General features: G+C 33.7%; 1 protein-coding gene across 1 annotated transcript in view; it reads right to left on the bottom strand.

Annotated features, from left to right (window-relative positions):
- The window catches only part of LOC149531705 (GTP-binding protein At2g22870-like), a 108,903-nt gene that overhangs the window by 57,879 nt on the left and 29,020 nt on the right, over positions 1-22,004 (bottom strand). The window contains exon 2 of the mRNA XM_089809783.1: positions 21,547-21,616. Coding sequence (XP_089665909.1) covers positions 21,547-21,616 — 70 coding nt within the window. The remainder of the gene's footprint in view (positions 1-21,546; positions 21,617-22,004) is intronic.

Here is a 22,004-nt window from a genome sequence, read left to right as displayed (position 1 = left end):
ATGTGGTCTACTTTGTGGCTTCCTGTGTAATTAGACGAGCAAGAGAATTAATTAAACAAATAATTTAAATGGAAAATTTCAGAAAGAAAACATTATTATATTATATTTAATTAATTGTCAATTAATTAAATAAAGGAGTTAGAATTAAAAGACTTAATTAAAAGTCCAAACTTGGAATTAATAGTAATTAAATTTACTGAAAGCTAAAGTTGGCTAAATTATTATTATTTAATTTAGCCTTAATAAATTTAGAAATTGCTTCTTAAAGAACGAGAATTAAATATTATTTGGAATTAAAATAATAATATTATTCTCTAAAAGTATTTTGCTAAAATAAAACAAGTGGAAATTATAAAATAAAATATTATTTTATTAGAAGGCACTAATGTGCAGGAAAGATTTAATTAACATTAAAATTAAAAAGTGAGGTCATTTGGAAAACAGAAACCCTAACTAGGATTAGAGGCCTTTAATAATGGTATGGTAGCTCATTTCTCTACACACAGGTTTGGAGGAGCAATTTTTGAGTTGAGAAACAGAAAATTTTCGAAGGATTTGGGAGACGTGAATTTTCCAAGCTCCAAGCTATTGCCGAATTTATAGCATCAGATTGAGATAGGGTTTTTAGAACCATCATAGGAAATCTCCCAAAAACTTGTCTTCTTTGTGCTTGTTATATCGATTTTGCTTATGGAAATGTATTCAAAATTAAAAACCTTGTTGGAAAAATGATTTTTCTTCATTGTCATACATCTGTGAAAAAACAAGATTGAAAAACCCTCATTAGATAAGCTTGAATTTAGAAAAGTAATTCGTGGGTAGGGTTTGAAAATAGAGAATAGATTATTGTTTAAAGAAATCCGACTAGTTTCATTTTATTTCTCTATCAGATTTGTTATCTGAAAAATATTTAAAAATATATAATTATGAATTATCACAGTAAAATTTTACTGTGGTAATCATAATATTTTATTACCAGCATATAGTAATACTAGTCATGTTTTTGAATTGACGATTGTATGTTTTTGTACAAAAAAAATTAAAAATATATATATTGGAGGGGCGGGGGCCACCAGCCTCCCCACCCCCATTTTCAGCACCACATACAGCTGCCTAGGCAGCACGTGCAGCTACTGGCAGCGCATGCGGCTGTCTAGAGCCCCCTCCCCCCATGTGGGGTTAAACATATAAAGGTTTATTTTTTAAGATTTTTTTATTATTTATTAAATTTTGTTAATAGTTTTTATTAAATTTAAAAATATTAAATGTTGTTTAATATATATGTTATTTTAATTAGTATTTAGTATTATTGAATATAATTTAGCACTAAGTTAGATTTGATATGTTAAATTTAGTTATTAGATAGATATTAACATTACTTAAAATTATTTAAAAGATATTTAAGTTTTAAATTTATATATATCTTGAGTATTGTTTTTTTAAAAGAGGTTTTCTCTATAACATCAATTTTTAATATCATTATTATTTTTTTAAGTAAACAATAATGACTATTATCGTGAATCAGATAAAAGCATACTTTTACCAGAAATGGGTTCTTTTAAACTGCAAAAATGAGGAATTGTATTATGATGAACTAAACTTGGTAAAACTATATCTAGTGAGAAACTTTTACATATGAAAACTTGAACTTTTACACACATCAAACTTTATGAAATATTATTGGAAACTAAAATGGCTGAATAACTACACTTGTCTTAATGTCAATTGTGATGTTATGTTTTATCTTGTGATGGGTTTTGGGGAAATCTAGTAGTTTGGCCATATAGGAATGTTTACCAGAGGCTTGGAAAGTAATTGATTTTTATGATGGCTTTTAAGTGATTTTTTTTGCATCACAATTATTTCTTTCCCAACCAGTGTTCTAAACTCATGTGATCTGTGATGAGAATCAGTGTTTCTATATAAGCTCGTGTGTTGTGGTTTTTCCGATTTAACCTTTGAGGTTTTTTTATCTACATTTTTTGGTGATTTCATGTTTGCTCGTACAAAATTGTTGTGATTATGGTGATTTTATGAGATGCATTTCTATGAGCCTAGGGTAGGTAATCTATGTGTATTTTGGGAAGTGGCTTGCCTTGTCTATAAGAAAAGATATTGATGTCACATAGAGTCACTAGGGGGCAGGGGTCCTAAGAGACTGCCAAAATAACCTTAGAGTTGGCCATGTGATGACACTTCCCCATATGCATATTAGGTTTCATGCATGTCTTGTTGCCTCTGGGATTAGATGTTACCCTATGTACTTAGTAACTTTGAGATAGAATGCTTTCAAGATCTTGAGACTTAGATTCTTGTTGTGACTTTTGATTTTCTATCAATTTGAGACTTGAGATTATCTCCTCAACACAGTGGGAGTGGGCCCACTTAGGTTACACAAGGTTGAGTGGTAGTGATTCTTTTGCCATTGAGATCCAATTGCTGGACATCGATGTTGGATGTACCTTTGTTGTAGATGTTCCATTCTTTCTACCTAATGATTATGTTATATATTCGTACTCTGATATTTTGTACTTCAGTTGTTGAGATCCTACAGGATAATGTATCTTATCATGATGTATATTCTTTTAGCACTTCATACCCAACGACATGTGCAATGGATGAGTATGCACCCCTTGTACTTGTATATTCTTTTGTGAGACCTTGCATATTTGATTATTCCTACAACATGGATTTGTTTAATTATTAAAATTGAAGCTTAATAAAACTTATATATGTGATTCAAAGTTATGGAACCCTTGAGAGATGTAACCATTATTGCTTTGCTTATGTATGTATGTGATGCATATTTGAGTTATTGCTTCCACATTATTATCTCTTGTATGTGTTTAATCTTTCAAAAAAAATTGTTTACCAAACTAAGCATCTTTATAGGTCAATTTCTCTTGGGTTCCCTAGCAGAATATTACATCTAGTATCAAAGCCTGAGTTTCTACACTAGGAACTCTGGGCATATTATGTGCCCACTAGATGACAAGTAGACAACTTGCAACCAAACTTGAACAACATCAACAACTACAAACTTGAAAACAATTGAAACAACTTGAACAACAAACTTATCAATACAAAACATAGGAAAATGGAAAAGGTTAGGAGAACTTATAACCTTTGTTTTCAACAACAAACGTTCATGTGTTTTGCTTTATTATGTCATGCCTTCGTTGATTTTAGCATGTTGTTGTTCTCGCTTGATTGTTATATTAGGATTGTGACTGAGACTAGATCTGTTGTAGGAGGTCATAGCTCAGGATGTGGTAGGGCTCATGGGAAAGGTAGACATCCCAGTCTTCGCAAGACCCTTAGAGGGAGTCATGTTGAGGAAGAGAATGGGGAGGAGAACAGTAGAGAGCAACATGCTGACTCAGAAGAGCCCAACATTAAGCAATTGTTGCAGACTATCTTAGAGCACCTACCTCAGCAGGAGAGAGTAGGCCAAGAGGCATCACATCATTCTGGAAACGATGAAAGGCATAGATCGAGGAGCCCTAGAAGGGATCATTCTGACAATAGGCGAGGGTCTATCAAGGCAGCCCAAATGAAGGACCTAATGTGGGTTAAGATTAAACCCTTCCCAGGAGAAGGTACTAGTTACAATGCGGAGAACTGGTTGATTACTTTGGACAGATGCTTTGCAATGCAAGACTTTGACTCTAATGTCAAAGCAAGGTATGCCATCACCCACTTGGATATCTTTGTGGACACCTAGTGGAAAATAGAGGAAAAGAAACTCAGAGTGGACATGACAACAGTTACATGGGAGTTGTTCCTTGAAAACTTTTATGACCACTTTTTACCAAAGTAGTGGCACCAACAAAGGGCAAATGAGTTTCACAATCTAAGATAATATACCATGACCGTAGTGGAGTACTGTCATCTCCAAAATCTACACCCTAATTTGCTTTAAGTCCTAAAACCCTCAACGATTTTGGAGAAACATTGAATCAACCAGAGGTTGTGGGTAATCTATGACCTGATTGAACCTCTGGATTCTAGGTCGGCTCCTATATGATATATCTGATATCTCACCTATGTTAATGAAGCTATGAAAACTTGTATAGAAAAGGGTAAAGAGGTAAACTTGAACATGAAAAGTTAATAGATGAAAATAAGGTGATACACCAGAATTGATAACGCAAAATACTGTTATACTTGAAACACAATGAAAGTTTTTGACAGATAATCACAAAACCCTAGCTTGGAAGGACTGCTAATTCATATCAATATTTTAAGAGAAGGTTATAATTTAAAAATATACGAAAGGAAATTTAATCACAATCGAATATATCAATAATGAAAAACACAACTCAAAACCTATGAAAACAGATATCAGACATGGAAGATGCAAAACGAGACATAATTCAAAAAGGTTTATCAATAAAACACAATTGAATAACATCAATCACCTCAAAGCATACAACCAAATCCTTTACTCCAAAGCTCATTGCAATGAAACTATATTCCAATCAAAGGCCCAAATAACAATATCTCTGCATAATAGCTCGGAATAATGAAGAAAAAGATACCAAGGACAAAATCACATGAGCATCCCTCTTCTCTCAAAATCTGAACCCCTTCTTGATAAACAAGAGCGGTATATAAAAATCTCAAAAAACAATACCACCTTCCATGAAATCAGGAAGTCTGGGTCGAAATAATGAGTTAGCTGTTTATCAAGATCCCTTAACAGCTCCAAAAATATGTCTCACATGCCTCAAATTGAGCCTTGAAAACCCATGCATATAAAAAGTCTAAAAAAGACCCCAAAACTATCACAAATAACTCCATAATTGACTCCAAACTCCTGAGTCTAAACTAAGCTTCCAAAAATAGCAACTAAGACTCCCCCTTGAAATTTGGCATTAAAAGTGTTAACTCCCTCTCAACAGTTTGACACTTCTAGTTGAATCTGAAATTACAAATGCAAACTCTTTTTTTAACTCACTCTTCCCTTTTAACTTATTATTTAATTGCATTTAAAATTATTACCATTAAATAGTTGATTTATAATTTATCAACTAAAAAGTAATAATATTTACAATTTAATGAAATGCAATAACAATAAGTTATTAAAATAATAACATAGACTTTAAAAGAATAAAAATGAAATGCAATAACAATATGTTATTAAAATAATAACATAAACTTTAAAAGAATAAAAATCTATATCATTATCTTAATAAAATATAAACCATCCTTTGTATTCTTATGGACCCGAAATTTTATAGAAAATGGCTAAGGAATGAATAAAAAGAAAAAGGCAAGAGTTTTTTGGTCATTTTGAATGTTTTAGGTGAGAACAAAACACAGCAGAGTTCTTTTGAAACCCTAGCCGCCATAAAGGTCTTGCGATTTCTTTGTTGATGGATGCCATTTTGCTATTGGATTTTTTTTTTTGCTTTGGAACGCCTGGAGGATTCACAAGTTTGGCATGAAATATGGATGATTTTCTACAAATGTCGACTGATTATTTGTTGCTGCTTTGAAGCCAAATCTGCCCTTTTTCGTGGGTTTTCTTTTTTGCTGGGCTCCGCTAGTCATGGGCGCCATATTTGTTGTTATATCTAGCCGCAAATTTATGATATGTGAAACTCCATCTCTGCAACATTTTTGGACGCCTGGAGGTAATGGTTTTTGCTGAAAGTTGTCATAATTTGGGCGCCATATTTTCATCTTTTCCTTTGGTTCCTGTTGTAAGTGTATGGCTCTTTATTTCTGTTTGGATTTTTTTCTTGGTTACGGATTTGTAACAGCAGGCTAGAGTTTGGACGCCATAAGCTGCACATTTTTCTTACTGGGTTTCAAATGTAAGTGTGTGGTTCCTTTTTTAAGGCTCTCTGTACCTTTTATTGGCTCTAGTCACAGCCGTATGATTCTTCATATTCCCATTTCGTGGCTCCTCCTGTAGCTGAACCTTGGACACCACCACATCTTTGGCACAAGTTATGGGGTTTCAAGTAAATGTCGTTAGTTACCATTATTGTAGATTTGGGATTTTTCAATGAGAAAATTTTAACAGTAAACTGCCATAAAATTGTTCTTTCGGTATCTGCTTCAAACTTGTTGTGTTTTACTGATTCTGTTATCTCTTTGCTATCTCTGATTTGCTGTCTTTTCCTTGCACATTCAGAAGTCATTTTTTTTCTTTTTTAGCTCCATATAATGCTATGAATTTTCTTATTTATTGTGAGTGATAACTCCTTTATGAACTGATACCAATGAACACTATTTGTTTCTGTCATTGTTATGATTGGCATCCGATACATTTATGACGCATTTTTGTCACTGATTTTGGAAAATTCATGAGTCATCTACAGACTGAAATTGGTTATTTTCTGTAATATCATTGCATTTTAGTATTCCGGTTGTGATTGCCATCCCGTGATGAAATCAAGATTTTGCATTTCAGTCTTCCAGTATTGTCCAATATTGTTAATCTTTGAGAAAATTTAACATGTAGATCTGATTATTTTCTCCATTCTGCATATAGCGTACTCATTCAATTTTGATGCTTTGACATAGAATCAGTCTGTTGCTCTAAAAGTTTTATTTGACTTTTTTCCTTGATAAATATAGCTGAATCTGTCTTCTCATAGTGTATTATTCTGCCATACCTCCACTGTAGCATTCATTCTTTTTGCATATGTGAAACAAAAGGTTTCAAAACTTTAAAGTTCATCCCTTTGATGTTTCATTTTCCTGATCCTAGTATGCATACCAATCCCACTTGCTACGCTTATTCTGTTTTCTCTAATTATTACCAGCAAAAGGTTTCAAATCGAAATGACTTGTCCCTTTAATACTTTTACTTTTCGTGATTGGCTTCTCTATCCGCTGATGTACATCTTTATTTTGCTGAGATGAATAGCATGTAGGATGATGAATGTGAGGTGAAGTGAGTTATCAGCATTGCTTAGATCTATGGATCTAACCTATTCTTTTTGTGAATGCAGGAATTGGAAGCATGGAAAGAACAAGATTTAGGACAGCAAAAAGATGGATGCGGATGGATGCCACTCAACCAATCATTACAAGCAATGACCGGTGCCCATGACCTTTTCTCCTTTTATTCCTCCCTCATGTTATTTATTTCAGTAGAGTACGGATGTATATCAACAAATAGGGACTACTCTCACAGTCAAATATGTGGAAGAAATTTACTTTCAGCATCTTCTTTCCATCATGATTTGTTCCATCATACAAACATTGTATATTATTTCAATATGAATAAAATGCTTTCCTTAATGCAATCTTGAGTATTACATTTTTGACAAGCATGTATGCTTTACTCCATTTGAACATGTGTGAAAATTGAGTAACAAGTACAAGCACAAGTTCTTTAAGCTAATGTCGTATGCAAGGATCGGTGACAGTTCGCCACTGATGGTACAAGACATTATTTGTGGATTGAACTACAATATCATTGGGGGTGTGAAGGTATTCCAACCCAAGACCCTTAAGGATGCAGTTCAGCGAGCTATAATTGTGGAGCAAGACATCACTTTGGGACATGGTGGTTTTGTAGGGGCACCCGCTAGTGGACAAGCACCATCAAGGTCCAAGGGCACACAAAACCAGGGAGCAGGCACTAATAGGAAACCTCCTTCGTCCAAAGGCAACCAGGAGCAACAGCAAGGAGGATCTTATCCTCCAGCACAAAGCGGTGGTTGTGGTTCAAACTCAAGGGACTCTCATAACTTTCAGCACAATCGATAAAACCAACCAACACAGAGTACTCATTCTTTTTGCGAGTGGGGGTAGCTTTTAGCAGTCTAGCACACCTAGAGTGCTAGGAAGTTTTCGATAGAGATTGTTTTCCGTATGAATAATGAGGGCATAAATCAACCAATTGTCCCCAACAGGAACCACAATTCTCAAATCAGAAACCTACAGTTTCAAAGCCCACTTTTAGAGATATGGGTAGATCTCAAAGGGTGTGTACAATAGAGTCTCAACCTCCTACAGTAGGGAAGGGTCCAACAAGACCCACAAATCATTGAGTTCTTGAGTTTTCATTCTTATTTATAGGATTCCAGGAGTAAGCCTAATCTTGGGGGGGGGGGGGGGGGGGAGGAATATAGTGCCTGCCCTATTTTGCTTTAAGTTATTTAGGCTTATTTTTATATTATGTTATTTGATTAGTGATACTTGGTTACCTGATTAGTTGATACTTTTTACATGTTTAGATCAATTATTGGATGAGCTACTTCGTACTTAAGATATTTTATGTCTTATTGAGATTCATGGTTATTCATGTCATGATGTTTAAATACTTTTATATAATGATTACAGTTATGTTCATAATGATGTTTTATATAGATTATGGTTACTTACCCCATACTTGCATGTATATGGTGTGTGTGTCTGTTTTACTTTTCTGTTTGTTGTGTTTGATGTGGTTGAGGGAGGGAGTTGTACTCACCTGCTATTCAAGATCGACACGATGTACCACTCCCCGCCATTGTCTAGTTAGTTTAGATATATACATGCATATGTACATGCTCCACTTTTATGCAAGTTGTAGGTACCGAGCATCGACATCCCTAAATTGCAAGGATGAGCGTGCCCTATCGCAATATCTCAATGGTAAAAGAGGGGAGATAGTTTTCAAGTCCAAATCCCAAACCCAAACCTAGTTTGTCCTATGGTGAAGGACAAGTGTTTGTTTACTCTACCCTTCTGAATTTGTCAAAGTGACGTGAATTCGAGAACTTAAGCCTTGGGTTTGGTTTTATGCTTTGCCTAGTTGTCGAGTTTCTTTTGAGTATGTGGTCTACTTTGTGGCTTCGTGTGTAATTAGACAACCATGAGAATCAATTAAATAAATAATTTAAATGGAAAGTTTCAAGAAGAAAACATTATTATATTATATTTAATTAATTGTGAATTAATTAAATAAAGGAGTTAAAATTAAAAGACTTAATTAAAAATCTAAACTTAGAATTAATAGTAATTAACTAGAGCTGCCGTAATTATAAGTATTTAATTTAGCCTTTATAAATTTATAAGTTACTTTTTTAAACAATGAGAATTAAATATTATTTGGAATTAAAATAATAATATTATTCTCTGAAAGCATTTTGCTAAATTAAAACAAGTGGAAATTATAAAATAAAATATTATTTTATTAAAAGGCACTAAATGTGCATGAAAGATTTAATTAAAATAATTTTTTTTTTTAAATTAAAAAGTGAGGCCATTTGGAAAACAGAAACCCTAACTAGGGTTAGAGGCCTTTAATAAGTATGGTAGCTCATTTCTCCACACATAGTTTGGAGAAGTAATTTTGGAATTGATAGACGGGAAATTTCTGAAGGATTTGGGAGACGTAAATTTTGCAAGCTCTGATTTATTGCCAAATTTATAGCATCAGATTGAGGTAGGGTTTTTAGAACCATTGTAGGAAATCTCCCGAAAACTTTTGTCTTCTTCACGCCTATTATATCGATTTTTCTTTATGCAAACATATTCAAAATTAAAACCCATATTGGAAAAATGATTATTCTTCATTGTCGATACATTTGTGAATAAACAAGATTGAAAAATCCTCATTGGATAAGCTTGAATTTAGAAAATTAATTCATGGGTAGGGTTTGAAAATGGAGAATAGATCATTGTTCAAAGAAATTTGATTGGTCTCATTTTATTTCTCCATCAAATCTATTATTGGAAAATATTGAAAAATATTATAATTATGAATAAATTTTAATGTGGTAATCATTATTTTTTTTTACCAACATATAATAATACTAGTTATGCTTTGGAATCGGCAATTGTATGTTTTTTCACAAAATAAAAATTTGAAAAATAGATATTGGAAGGGTGGGGGCCACCACACCCCCACCCCCCTTTTCCCTTTGTTTCTTGCTATGGCCTAGGGTTGTGTGTTGCAGGCAACGCATGCTGCTGCTGCAGCACGCATGGCTGCCTAGCAGCCTCCCCCATGTGGGGTTAAAAATATAGAGGTCTGTTTTCAAGGTTGCACTGGTACGCGTATTTTCGAAACAGGGGACCGGGGTATGTGTGTATGCTTTTTTATATAAAATATAAATTTGTATATTTTATAGAAAATTTGAAAATACCAGTCATGAGTCATGACAATAAGCATTCAAAACATGAAATTTGAAATTATGAACCATAAGTCATAAAATATAATATATATCTACTGAATGTTTAAACTTAAGAATCTTAGATGCCTAACAATTAATGCAGAAGATAAACTTTAAAAATGAACAAGAAGATCATAAATTAAGTTTTATTGTTTTAACAACATATTGAAAATGATAAACTTCTAATTCTAACTAGAAGTAGAACACCAAAAATCAGATAAAGTTTAGTAGTTTACTAGTTTACTGTTAATCAGTATTGTACCAAAGTTTAAAAATTCGAACTGATTACATATTGCATTAAGCTTGATAAACAGCAAGCTGATATGCAAATGACAAACTAAAACAAAAATCAGCCATGAGACATCTTATCTATTCATATTGTCTAGTCGTCTACGACTTGATCATCCATATCAAGGTCCTCAGTTATGCTGTTATCCAAATAGTCATCGCTCTCAAGCTCAGGTTCCTCTATTGGTAGAATAACACTGGGTAAGTCAATAAGGCCATCTACTTCAACCTCTCCATCCACGAAGGCAGCAAGTTCTCCATCAAGTGGGATTTGATCCCATTTTGATGAAGGACCCTCATTGTATCCAAGATTTAGACAAGAAAGGAGACAAAGTAAACAATGAATGTACACCAATTTCTCTGCTTTATTTGACCCTAACCGGTTTCTCAGTAGTGAATGAATGAACCCATAAGTACTCCAATTGCTCTCAGAAGGGCTAGCTACTTGTGAGAGCAATCTTATTGCAAATGCTTGCAATTCAAGAGCTTCATCTCCATGGTTCCACCACCACTCTATAGGGTCTACCTTTAATTTTATATCATGTAGAGCTTCCACAAAACCAAAATCACCTTGCCCACATGAATACTTGTTCCATCGACTCCTCAAAGTTAAAGCATCCTCACCTCGGCCACAAATCTCTTTTATTGCATCCTAAAATCCTTTCATTACCTCTCTATCCTGATGTGGAGCCCTCTTCCTAGTCACCTGTATATCATGCCATTTAGGATTAAGAGCATATGCAGCACAATGAAGAGGTGTTAAGCTTATTCCTTCTTCCATGTAACTTCTCCTCTATCCAAGGATATAGAGAAGGATCTTTTTCATTAGTTATTGTCTTCACTTTATCACACATGGAATCTATTGCTTCATAGATTTATCCCAAACATGCCTTATCCGAATTTGCAAATCTGATCAGCTCACATATGGGCTTAATAAAGTCCACAACAAACTTCACGTCACCCAAAAAATGCTCATCAAAAACCATACCTCTCACCTCAACTACGGTTTCTAATGTAGATTGTCTCCAAGTTGTCCATGCATCACTAACAACTATGGAACACAAAGCTCCTTTGACTTCACAAAGTTGGTCAAGAAGAATGAAGTAAGAGGCAAAACGTATATCAGCAGATTTGAGTAGCTCCAACTTGGCAAATTTATGATAGATGGCTTGTGTATGGTGGTGATTCCATATAAACATTTGTATTTTCCTCCTCTTCTCTATGAGATCCATAATCCATTGAAACTTGCAATGTCTTTAAGTGCCTTATTCAACGAATGCACATAGCAGGGTGTCCAAAATATATGCTTGTACTTCTTTTGCGCCAACATACCTACTTCTTTACAAACAAGGGCAGCATCAGTAATAACTTGGACCACATGTGTAGCCCCCACTTCCTCAATGCCCTCACATAGCTGGGTATGTAGAAATTCTACATTCTTTTCTTGTCCTGAACAGTCTATCGCCTTCAAAAAATAAGGCCCTTTGTTGCATGTTACCATGATATTAAGTAGTGGACGATTTCTAGCATCTATCCACCCATCCATCACAATACTACTGCCCTCTATAGCCCACACTATTTTCATTAGTGTAATTTGTTCATCTAATCAAGTTTTTTCTTTATCAAGTAAAGTAGTGCGAAGCTTTTCATATCCAGGTGGTTTATACCCTGCCAATGCATGTTGGATAGCTTGGACCATCTTAGTGTAGAAAGGGGAGAGAGCAACATTAAATGCTATTCCATTTGCATAAAAGAATCGTGCAATTGCTGCATCAACAACATCTCGACCTTGCACATCAAACCATCTTCCAATGGGGTTTGAGCTGCCAATGTGAGGTCTTTTGGGAGCATGTTCCGTTGTTACATTTGTAGATGAAACATCCACATCTAGATCCCTATGCTAACTCTATATAGGCCCTATTCTTGAAGCATGAGAGCTCTTATTAGCAACTTTCTCCTCAGCTCTTTCTTGCTCCCTTATAAGATCATATCATTCCACCTCATTTGTACAAGGATCAACACCTGCCCCAAGTATGTGAAGGAAGTGAGCCTTCACTCTCGTATAAGAACAATTCCATCTCAAAGGACAAAGCTTGCATTTGACCTCAACTGATCCACCTGAACCCTTCGGCCCTACAGCACGATCAACATACTTCCACAAAGGATACAGCTCTTGCTTTCCTCCACCTAACATTCTATATAGAAATTTTTTTTAAAATTAGATAGTTAGTGTCAAACTATAAACTCGATACGGTATTGAAAAAATCAAAAATAAATTTACTTTTAGTCGCTTCATATTGTTGCTTGCATAATGTTGTTTGATTTTTAATTTTTTAAAGAAATATTATACAACTGATCATGCTTGTTAGTTTATTAATTCCTATTAAATGCAAAAACCATGGCACTTGCCACCAAGCTATCAGTTTATAAAAATTTAATAAATTAATATTTAAAATTTATTAAAAATTATTAGTATATCTATTAATATTGGCCTTGGGTTGTTGTTTCCTATTTAAAAAACTATCAGACTATTGGTTTATTAAATTTTTAAAATATTTACTTTTATTTTTCAACTTCACAATTTTATAATTTTATTAATTTATAATAAGTGATATAATGATACTTATACAAATGACAATTTTAAACTTTTAACAAATTAAATTTTAATTTTAATAAATTTATATTTGTAATGCTTATTTATATCATAAATAAATACAAATATTAAATAAAGTGTAGCCTATAGTGGCATTTTAGTTTATTGATTTTCATATTATAAAAATTAATAAATTATAAATTTTGAAACATTGATATTTTTATTTTAAACAAACAAATATCAAATATTAATAAATATAATAAATTAATAATAAACTTTACAAAAATCGAAAACAATGAACAAAGAATACGAAACGTAAATACTAGTACAGAATAAAATTATAAATATTAAATTAAAATACTTGATGCGAATAACAAAAGCCTTCGTTTTCCTATTTTTTTCGTGCATTTTCCTGATGCGAATAACAAAGAGGCTACGCCTACATCTCTAGTTTGATAGCTTTGATCTACGTTGCCGTTTCTGATTTGACCTTTCTTTTCACAAATTTTCACTGTCGTCTGCAAGTTTGAGTAGCTCTTTTCACCGTCTGTGCGTCACCAGTTTAACAGCTTTCACCTAAGTCTGTCCATCTGGGCTTTCACCTACATTTCTAAGCTTTCACTCTCTGCAAATCGTGTTTGTCCTTTCCCTTTCAATCCCTGCTAAGCACGTGAATAAAAGGCGTGAACAAAACAAAAGGTAAATTCCCGTGAACAAAACCTAAGTCAAATGCGCGTGAATAATAGAATGGCAAATGCGTGAACAAAATGCAAGCCAAAATGCCTAACGTGTCATTTTTTTTAGATTTTTTTAAACTCTTTTATGACTTGGCATTTCTCACTTTGGAGTACGTACCCCAGTCCATACTAGGCACAAGATACGCATTCCAATTCCTAGTATGAGTACCAAGGGTCTGGGCATGCATACCCGTGCATCCCTATTTGTCTTTAAAGTTTATTTTATTTTATTTATTAAATTTTGTTAATAGTTTTTATTAAATTTAAAAATATTAAATGTTGTTTAATATATATGTTATTTTAATTAGTATTTAGTATTATTAAATTTAGTTTAGAACTAAGTTAGATTTTATTTGTTAAATTTAGTTATTAGATAAATATTGACATAAATTTAAATTATTTAAAAGATATTTGAGTTTTCTATATATATATATATATGGTCATAACTTAAAATTATTTAAAAGATATTTAAGTTTTCAATTTATATGTGTGTGTGTATATATATATATATCATAGTTATGGGACACTGACTCGCCTCTGACTCAAAAAGTCAAAATCCGACTCGGACTCAAATTCAGCAACTAGACTCGGCAAGGACTCGGCAAGGATTCGAAAAATTGAAAAACCCATGAAATTCAAAGATTTTTAAGGATTTTAAGATTGTTTCATGTATATTTCAGTCAATTAACATCAAAAAGATAATAATTGAGATAAATAGAAGCTACTTAATACACATACACAATTTTGCATAGATCACATAAGTATAAAAGCAAATTTCTGACGGAAAAAACTGAATAACACAATATAAAATATAAAGTATAAAGTAATAAACATACTACATAGTGTCACTGCAGTGTTAAAGACTCAAGTGTCTACAATATTCATGGATTACGAAATCCATGCTATCAAAAGTTTAAAACATATATCAAAATAACAACTAGAAGACTAAGGCTCATAGTAGTGTATGTCCTCCTATAAGTACACCTAAGATAAGTCATAGAAGACTGTAAAGCCATCCTCTCTCTCTGTGTCTAAGGTTGAACCTCATCCTCATCCTCATCATTAGACTCGGATCTATCATTCCTAGACTCAGGGTCCTGCACTCTGTCTCCTCGCGCTCTAGCCTCCTCGACTACCATTACTACAACCTCAGCCTTCCGATCCACCTAATCTACCCACTCCACATCTTCATCACTGAAAACAGGATCAACAAATCTTTGTGTTCCACTCTGCATGTAAATCAACATTCTCTAATACAATCAATGATGTATCAGTGCCCAAGATCTGTCTATGGCACAGGTGAAGGTTGTAGTTAACAAAGACAAGATCATTCGATTTTTTCCTTGCCAACCTATTGTGCTTCTTCGAGTGTATGTGCTCAAATAGACTCCAATTAGACTCCAATTATGTTTGCATCCTGATGCACTAGATGGCTGGCTCAAGATGCGAATCGCAATCCTCTGTAAATTTGGTACCTTTGTGCCAAACATCTCCCACCATGCATCTGAAACAAGAAAATTTTAAATCATATCAATAACTTTGACTTTATCAAATTAAAATGGTAATAGAATTAGAAATTAGGATGTAAAATCAAAGATTTTTACCAGGCATCAATTCTCTCATATTTTTCTTGCACAACTCCCATGCAAATAAGTCCCCTTGAGCTTTCTTAAACAACTCAATCTCACGGACTACAATTGTCCAAACTCTTGAATCGGGTGACATTTTCTCTACAATATCATAGAGGTCACTCCACAGGTCATCATCAACCTTGATATGTGGGCTGAATTGGTATGCTGGATTAAGGAAGCAGGTCGCTGCATGTATAGGCCTGTGAAGTAGATTGTGCCAACGTTTATCAATGACATCCCATACTAGGCCCATACCTATCTCGATTCTCCACCAAAAAAGAGCGAATGGCCTCCTTCACCCTACCCATGCCCTCATAAATGTAGCCCATTGAGGGCTTCTCTCGATCAACAATTTGTAAGAGAACAAGCGGCTTTACAAACTAAAATCATTATGAAAGTTGGAAGAGAATTAATCAGCTTTAAATTTTTTCTTTAAAAAATGAACAATAATTTATAACATAGTTTCATAAACAAAATAAAGTTGAAATGCGGACAAAAAGGAAAATTACCATCACAATATCAGCAATTGGTGTCCAAAAGGAAGCCTCATCAAAAACGTGATCAGCTACATCAATCCCTGTAGTGGTCTTTGCATATGATGATGCAATCCACTCCTCATTAACAAACATTTGTCTCAAACCTCCCTTTGAATTAAGCAAAGATTTCAATGTGAGAAAATTGGTTGCAAATCTAGTGACCCTTGGACGAGACAACTCCTTTTGGTCATTGTGTTTCCTCATAGATTGAGGACCCATGTATGATTATATATGAATTTGCATACACTCCTTTGCTCTATAATTGTTTTTATCCGAAGGAGTTTACCAAGAGCCTCTAAAATGAGGTCAATGCAATGAGCAACACAAGGGGTCCAAAATTTGAGGGTGTCTCTCCATAAGAAGCTTTTCTGCAGCAACATAATTTGCTATATTATCTGTAACTATCTGCACCATGTTCTCCTCACCCACATCCTTTATCACTTCATCTATTACCTCACAAAGATATTCAACATTCTTTGTTTTTCCTGAGTCCTCAATTGATTTCAAAAAAATCGTGGCACCTGAAGAAAAAGAAACAAATTAGTATAATGATTAATAATGAATCATAATTTATAAATTCATAATTTATAAACATAATTACTTAAGTGCAAATTCTACGTTTAAATTTTTATTGTCTAAGACTCTAAGTACAATACACTGATGAGACAAGAAAGTTGAGTGTTCTACTCCTATTAGTCCAACCATCACTCATGATGGTGCAACCCTTCATCTTCCACACCTCATGTTGCTCCTTGATTGCACCCTCTACATCAGCCATTGGGTCAAAATAGGGCTTCCTAATTCGTCAGTACTAGGGGCTTTAAACCTCGGACCACAAACAGTAACAGCCTCGATTGCAATTTGCCAATAAGGGAACCTAAAACAAATTAAATAAAATTTAAAGTTAAACAAATTAGTATATTATAAGTAAATTTGAAAACAAAATACAAATTATAAAATAAACAAAATAAGCATATTTTTCTCTTGAAACTTGAAAGCAAGAGAAGTAAGACATAAATTTAAATTTAAATAAATAAGTACTTTGCTACATTGAATGAAATGTTGTTGTAGATGAAGAAGTCTCCAAGTGCCAATTTTGCATAATTATGTTTCTCCTTGTTCTAACCCATGCTCTCAAGTGATAGTTGTGCACCTCGCGCCATGTGTGGAACAAACATGGAATCAAGTGTCGATCTTTGCTTACGAATGCAAAGCCCAATGGTCACATGCATAGAAACAGTGGCATCTGTAGGTGTAGGGAATAATGGAGAGCGAAAACTAGAAGATCCCTAGTGGGCTAGTTGTATCATTTCTTGTTGTTGCTTCTTTTTCAATTTTTTTTTCTCCACTTTTTCCTCTAGAAAAATTTGCATGTCTTGCATAACATTTTGGGGTACATCTTTGCATTTTTTACATCACGCCTAGGTATATGTGCTAGGTGATATTCGCTTTATTTATTCCTCCCCCATTATATACAACACCATAATGTCAATATGTAACAACTCCCTTTTTGTGCCTCGGGATGGCATGTTTCCAAGCCCTATCCCTTGCTATTGCACTTGGGTCTGCATCAAGGTTAAATGCAAGCCTAGTTCCACTTCCAGAAGGCTCACCTTGAGGCATTATGTCAATGTGCTTGCTGCTACAATATGAATATATTATAAATAGAAAAAAGTTAGCATCAAATCAGATTTTTAAACTTTAGGGCCTTATTTTGTCATCAACATAAATTAGAATAAATCTAAATTCTAAATAGTAGATAGTCGAAGTAGAGACTAAACAAATGTAAACAAGATGGGAAGTAAAAATTATGAATGTAAAACATATTACAAAACAACACAAAGAGATGCAACTTGTTGCTTACCTCTTCAAATTTGCACAAAGTCAAACAATGGAAATGCAAATAAATTTGTAAAAGCCTCCTCCAAATGCTTCCTTAAGCTCCTCTCAATGCTTAAGTGCAAGCTACAAAGTTGCACTAACCATCAGCAATCGATACAGGAGAGCCAACCGATTTGTTGATTTCTCTCTCTTAACCCCAATATTCTTCTCTAATTCTTTCCTCTCTATCACAAGCATAAGAAAATGGTGGAATGACCATTTTAGGTCAATTAGATGTTATAACAACCGGAAAAATGCAACTTAAGTCTTTTTTTTTTTTCTTTTTGCACTTTAATATCTTTGCCACCGACAAGAGTCCTGGGCTCGGGACTTGGCAAGACCGGCGAGTCCTTAGACTTGGCAAATCCACATGGACTCTACCAGGACTCGGCCGAGTCCGAGTCCAGAGGCCAATTGCCTCGAAAAGTGGGACTTTGCCTCGGACTCGCAAAGTCCTAGTCAAACTTGCAGAGTCCCATTACACTGATATATATATATATAGATATAGATAGATATATCTTGAGTCTTTTTTTTAAAAGGGGTTTTCTCTATAACATCAATTTTTTATATCATTATTATTTTTTTAAGTAAATAATAATGACTATTATCGTGAATCAGATAAAAGCATAGTTTTACTATAAATGGGTTCTTTTAAATTGCGAAAACAGGGAATTGTATTATGACAAACTAAATTTGGTAAAACTATACTTACTGAGAAACTTTTACAAACAAAAACTTGAACTTTTACGCAAATCAAACTTTATGAAATATTATTGGAAACTAAAATGGTTGAATAACTACACTTTTTTTAATGTTGGTTGTGATGTTATGTTTTATCTTTTGAAGGATTTTGGGGAAATCTCCTAGTTAGGCCATATAGGAATGTTTACCAGAGGCTTGGAAAGTAATTGATTTTTATGATGGCTTTTATGTGATGTTTGTTTTAGTCACGATTATTTCTTTCCCAACCAATTTTCTAAACTCGTGTTTTGTGATGAGAACCAGTGTTTCTATGTAAGCTCATGTGTTGTGGTCTTGCTGATTTAACCTTTGAGACTTTTTGATATATATCTTTTGGTGATTTCCTTTTGCTCGTATAGAACTGTTGTGATTATACTGATTTTATGAGATACATTTCTATGAGCCTAGGATAGGTAATCTATGTGTATGTTGGGAAATGGCTTGCAATAGGGGTCGGAGCCTTAAAGAGGTTGCTTGGGTAACTCATTCTAAGTTGTATTAATATGTGATAACATTTTCATTAACAGGGTTAAAATAAATTAACAAGAATTAGTTTGTTACCTCGCTCATGCCTCGAGTGCTAGTACAAGCTAGGATGGGAGTACAGAGGATGCTTGGTTGTGATTTTGTCTCATTAGTATGCCTTCTCTATAAGAAAGGATATTGATATCACATAGAGTCACTAGGGGTTCGGGGTCCTAAGAGACTACCAAGGTAACCTTAGAGTTGGCTCATGTGATGGCACTTGTCCATATGCATATTAGATTTCCTACATGTCTTGTTGCCTTTGGGATTAGACATTACCTTTTGTACTTAGTACCTTTGAGATAGAATGCTTTCAGGATCTTGAGACTTAGATTCTTGTTGTGACTTTTGGATTGCTATCTATTTGGGACAGTACCTTTGAGATAGAATGCTTTCAGGATCTTGAGACTTAGATTCTTGTTGTGACTTTTAGATTGCTATACGTTTGGGACTTGAGATTATCTCCTCAGCACAGTGGGAGCTGGGCCACTTAGGTTCCACAAGGTTGGGCGGTAGTAATTCTTTTGCCATTGAGATCCAACAACTAGACCCTGATATTGGATGTACCTTTGTTGCAAATGTTCCATTCTTTCAACCTGATGGTTATGTTATATGTTCATACTCTGATATTTTGTACTTCATTTATTGAGATCCTAAAGGATGATGTATCTTATCATGATGTATATTCTTTTAGCATTTCATACCCTGTGACATGTGCAGTGGATGAGTATGCACCCCTTGTATATTCTTTTGGGAGACTTTGCACATTCGATTATTCCTATGGCATGGACTTGTTTAATTATTAAAATTGAAGCTTAGTATAACTTATATATGTGATTCAATTTTGTGGAACCCTTGAGAGATGTAACTGTTATTGTTTTTCTTATGTATGTATGTGATGTGTATTTGAGTTATTGCTTCTGCATTATTATCTCTTGTATGTTTTTAATGTTTCAAAATAAATTGTTTAGGAAACTTTGCATCTTTATATGTTAATTTCTCTTGGGTTCCCTAGCAGTGCGTTACAAATAGCATGCAATGAGTTTGCATACATCTAATTATCTCCATTGATGCATGCATGATAAGAAAATGATTAAATACTAAGTTATTAAATGCAAAATTAAACTAACAAGGATGAAATATTACAACCATGCTAATTAATCTATGTTGTTTAATCTAAAATGCAAATATGAAATATGCTAAATGATCCAAGAGCTAGGATGCTCAAAAATAACTATAAAAGTTAAGCTAACATGTAAGATTAAACTAACAATGATGAAATATTATAGCCATGCTAATTAATCTATGTTGTTTAATAAAACATGTAAAGATAAAATATGCTAAATTATCCAAAAAGATAGAATTCTCAAACGAAATGAATGAGTGCATGCAAGTAAAATGATAGAAGATAAGCTAACATGCAAGATTAAACTAAAAAAATATGAAAGATTTCAGCCATCCTAATTATTCTAAATTGTTTAGTTTAACATGCAAAGATGAAAAATGACAAATGATTAAAAAAAGCTCTAAATGCTTAAGAGAATTACAGAATAAAAAAATGCATCATAAATCCACCAAGTGCATGCTAAAAGAATATCACATAATGTCTTTAGTTTACAATTGTTTCTTTTAGAAACATCATCTTTGTAACTCTCTATGAGGAGTTTTATCATCGAGAAGTTTTGAATTACCCTTTCGGGGCTTGCATCTTCCCATATTAAAACACATCAGCTAGAGGGTGTATAAAATATATTGTTTAAATATGCGACGATATATTTAAAATAGGTTCCAGCCCTCCAGGAGTTCAGATAAAGATTCTAGAAAATTTCAAAGCTTCAGGATTTCAGACTTAGTCAAGTTTTAGGGCTTCAGGATTTCAGACTTAGCCAAATTTTTGGATTCAGCATGGTCTCCAGATAATGAATGGTTGTAACCTTGAGCCCTCGTCTTGTGCATCACCGTTTGAGAGTCTCTTCTTATAATTCTTGATTATGTTATGATTAGTTGGAAATGGACTTATATGTTTAACCATGCTAGGAACTTTTACAATGGTTTTAAAAAGAACATGTCCTTGGTATATTCTCATGATTTGTGTGATCTCTGGTTTGTAAGTTATGACTTAGTGCTTGGGGATCTTTGGAAGTGTTCATAACACTTCCACTGGTGTAGGTGGGCATGTGAGTTTAACCATGTTCCCTACTTTATTATCTTGAGTATATGTTTCATTTTTGCACTTGGTTACTTTATGTTGTCGTTAAGTAAATTAGCTTTAGAAAAACAATTATTCAGTGAATGTTTTATCCTTGTGCTCCAAGGATCTCCGGGCAGGGTATTACAGAAACTATAAAGCTCTTTATCTAAAATCTCTTAGAATCAAAAATTCGTTTTGCAATAGTCAATTTGAGAAGCAAGCTATCCAAAGACCAAAAACAAACACAATCTGCTACCAAGATCAATGCTGAATCATCAATGATAGGTAAGAGAGCATACCCATAGCCCGGCAAGTCTACAATGTACCAGCTCTTGTTTATCAAGAAATGATTGATAAGCTGCGTTTTCCCTGCCAAACATAATTAGTAAGCATGCAGTTTCCCAAGTAACTGAAATATAGATAATATCCCTTTACAATTTATTATAACATATATACACAAGACAATACAACATCTAAGAATTAAATTTTTTTTCCAAACTATCATAATCTGCAGAAGGCATTTTTTAAGAAAATTACTTTGTTTTAAAGCCTACAAATTTAAAACCTCTAATAAATTTTCACGTTCTTAGTTCAGAAAGAATCCAATTTAAATGTAATGTCCCCATTTTTTAGCTATTTGAATTTGCAAGCTTTTGTCCGATTTCTGTTTTGACTGAAACAGCTAGGTGTTTGATGAGGAAAACTCCTAGGTCACTGGAGCACATGGTTTCTGTTTTGTGGGGATGTTTGTTGTTAG

The sequence above is a fragment of the Cupressus sempervirens genome, chromosome 11, assembly GCF_028749045.1.
Source record: "Cupressus sempervirens isolate cs-2001-9-10 chromosome 11, ASM2874904v1, whole genome shotgun sequence".
In the NCBI taxonomy this organism is placed as follows: domain Eukaryota; kingdom Viridiplantae; phylum Streptophyta; class Pinopsida; order Cupressales; family Cupressaceae; genus Cupressus; species Cupressus sempervirens.
The sequence above is the reverse complement of the archived record's forward strand: the minus strand, read 5'-3'. Positions and strand labels throughout refer to the sequence as shown.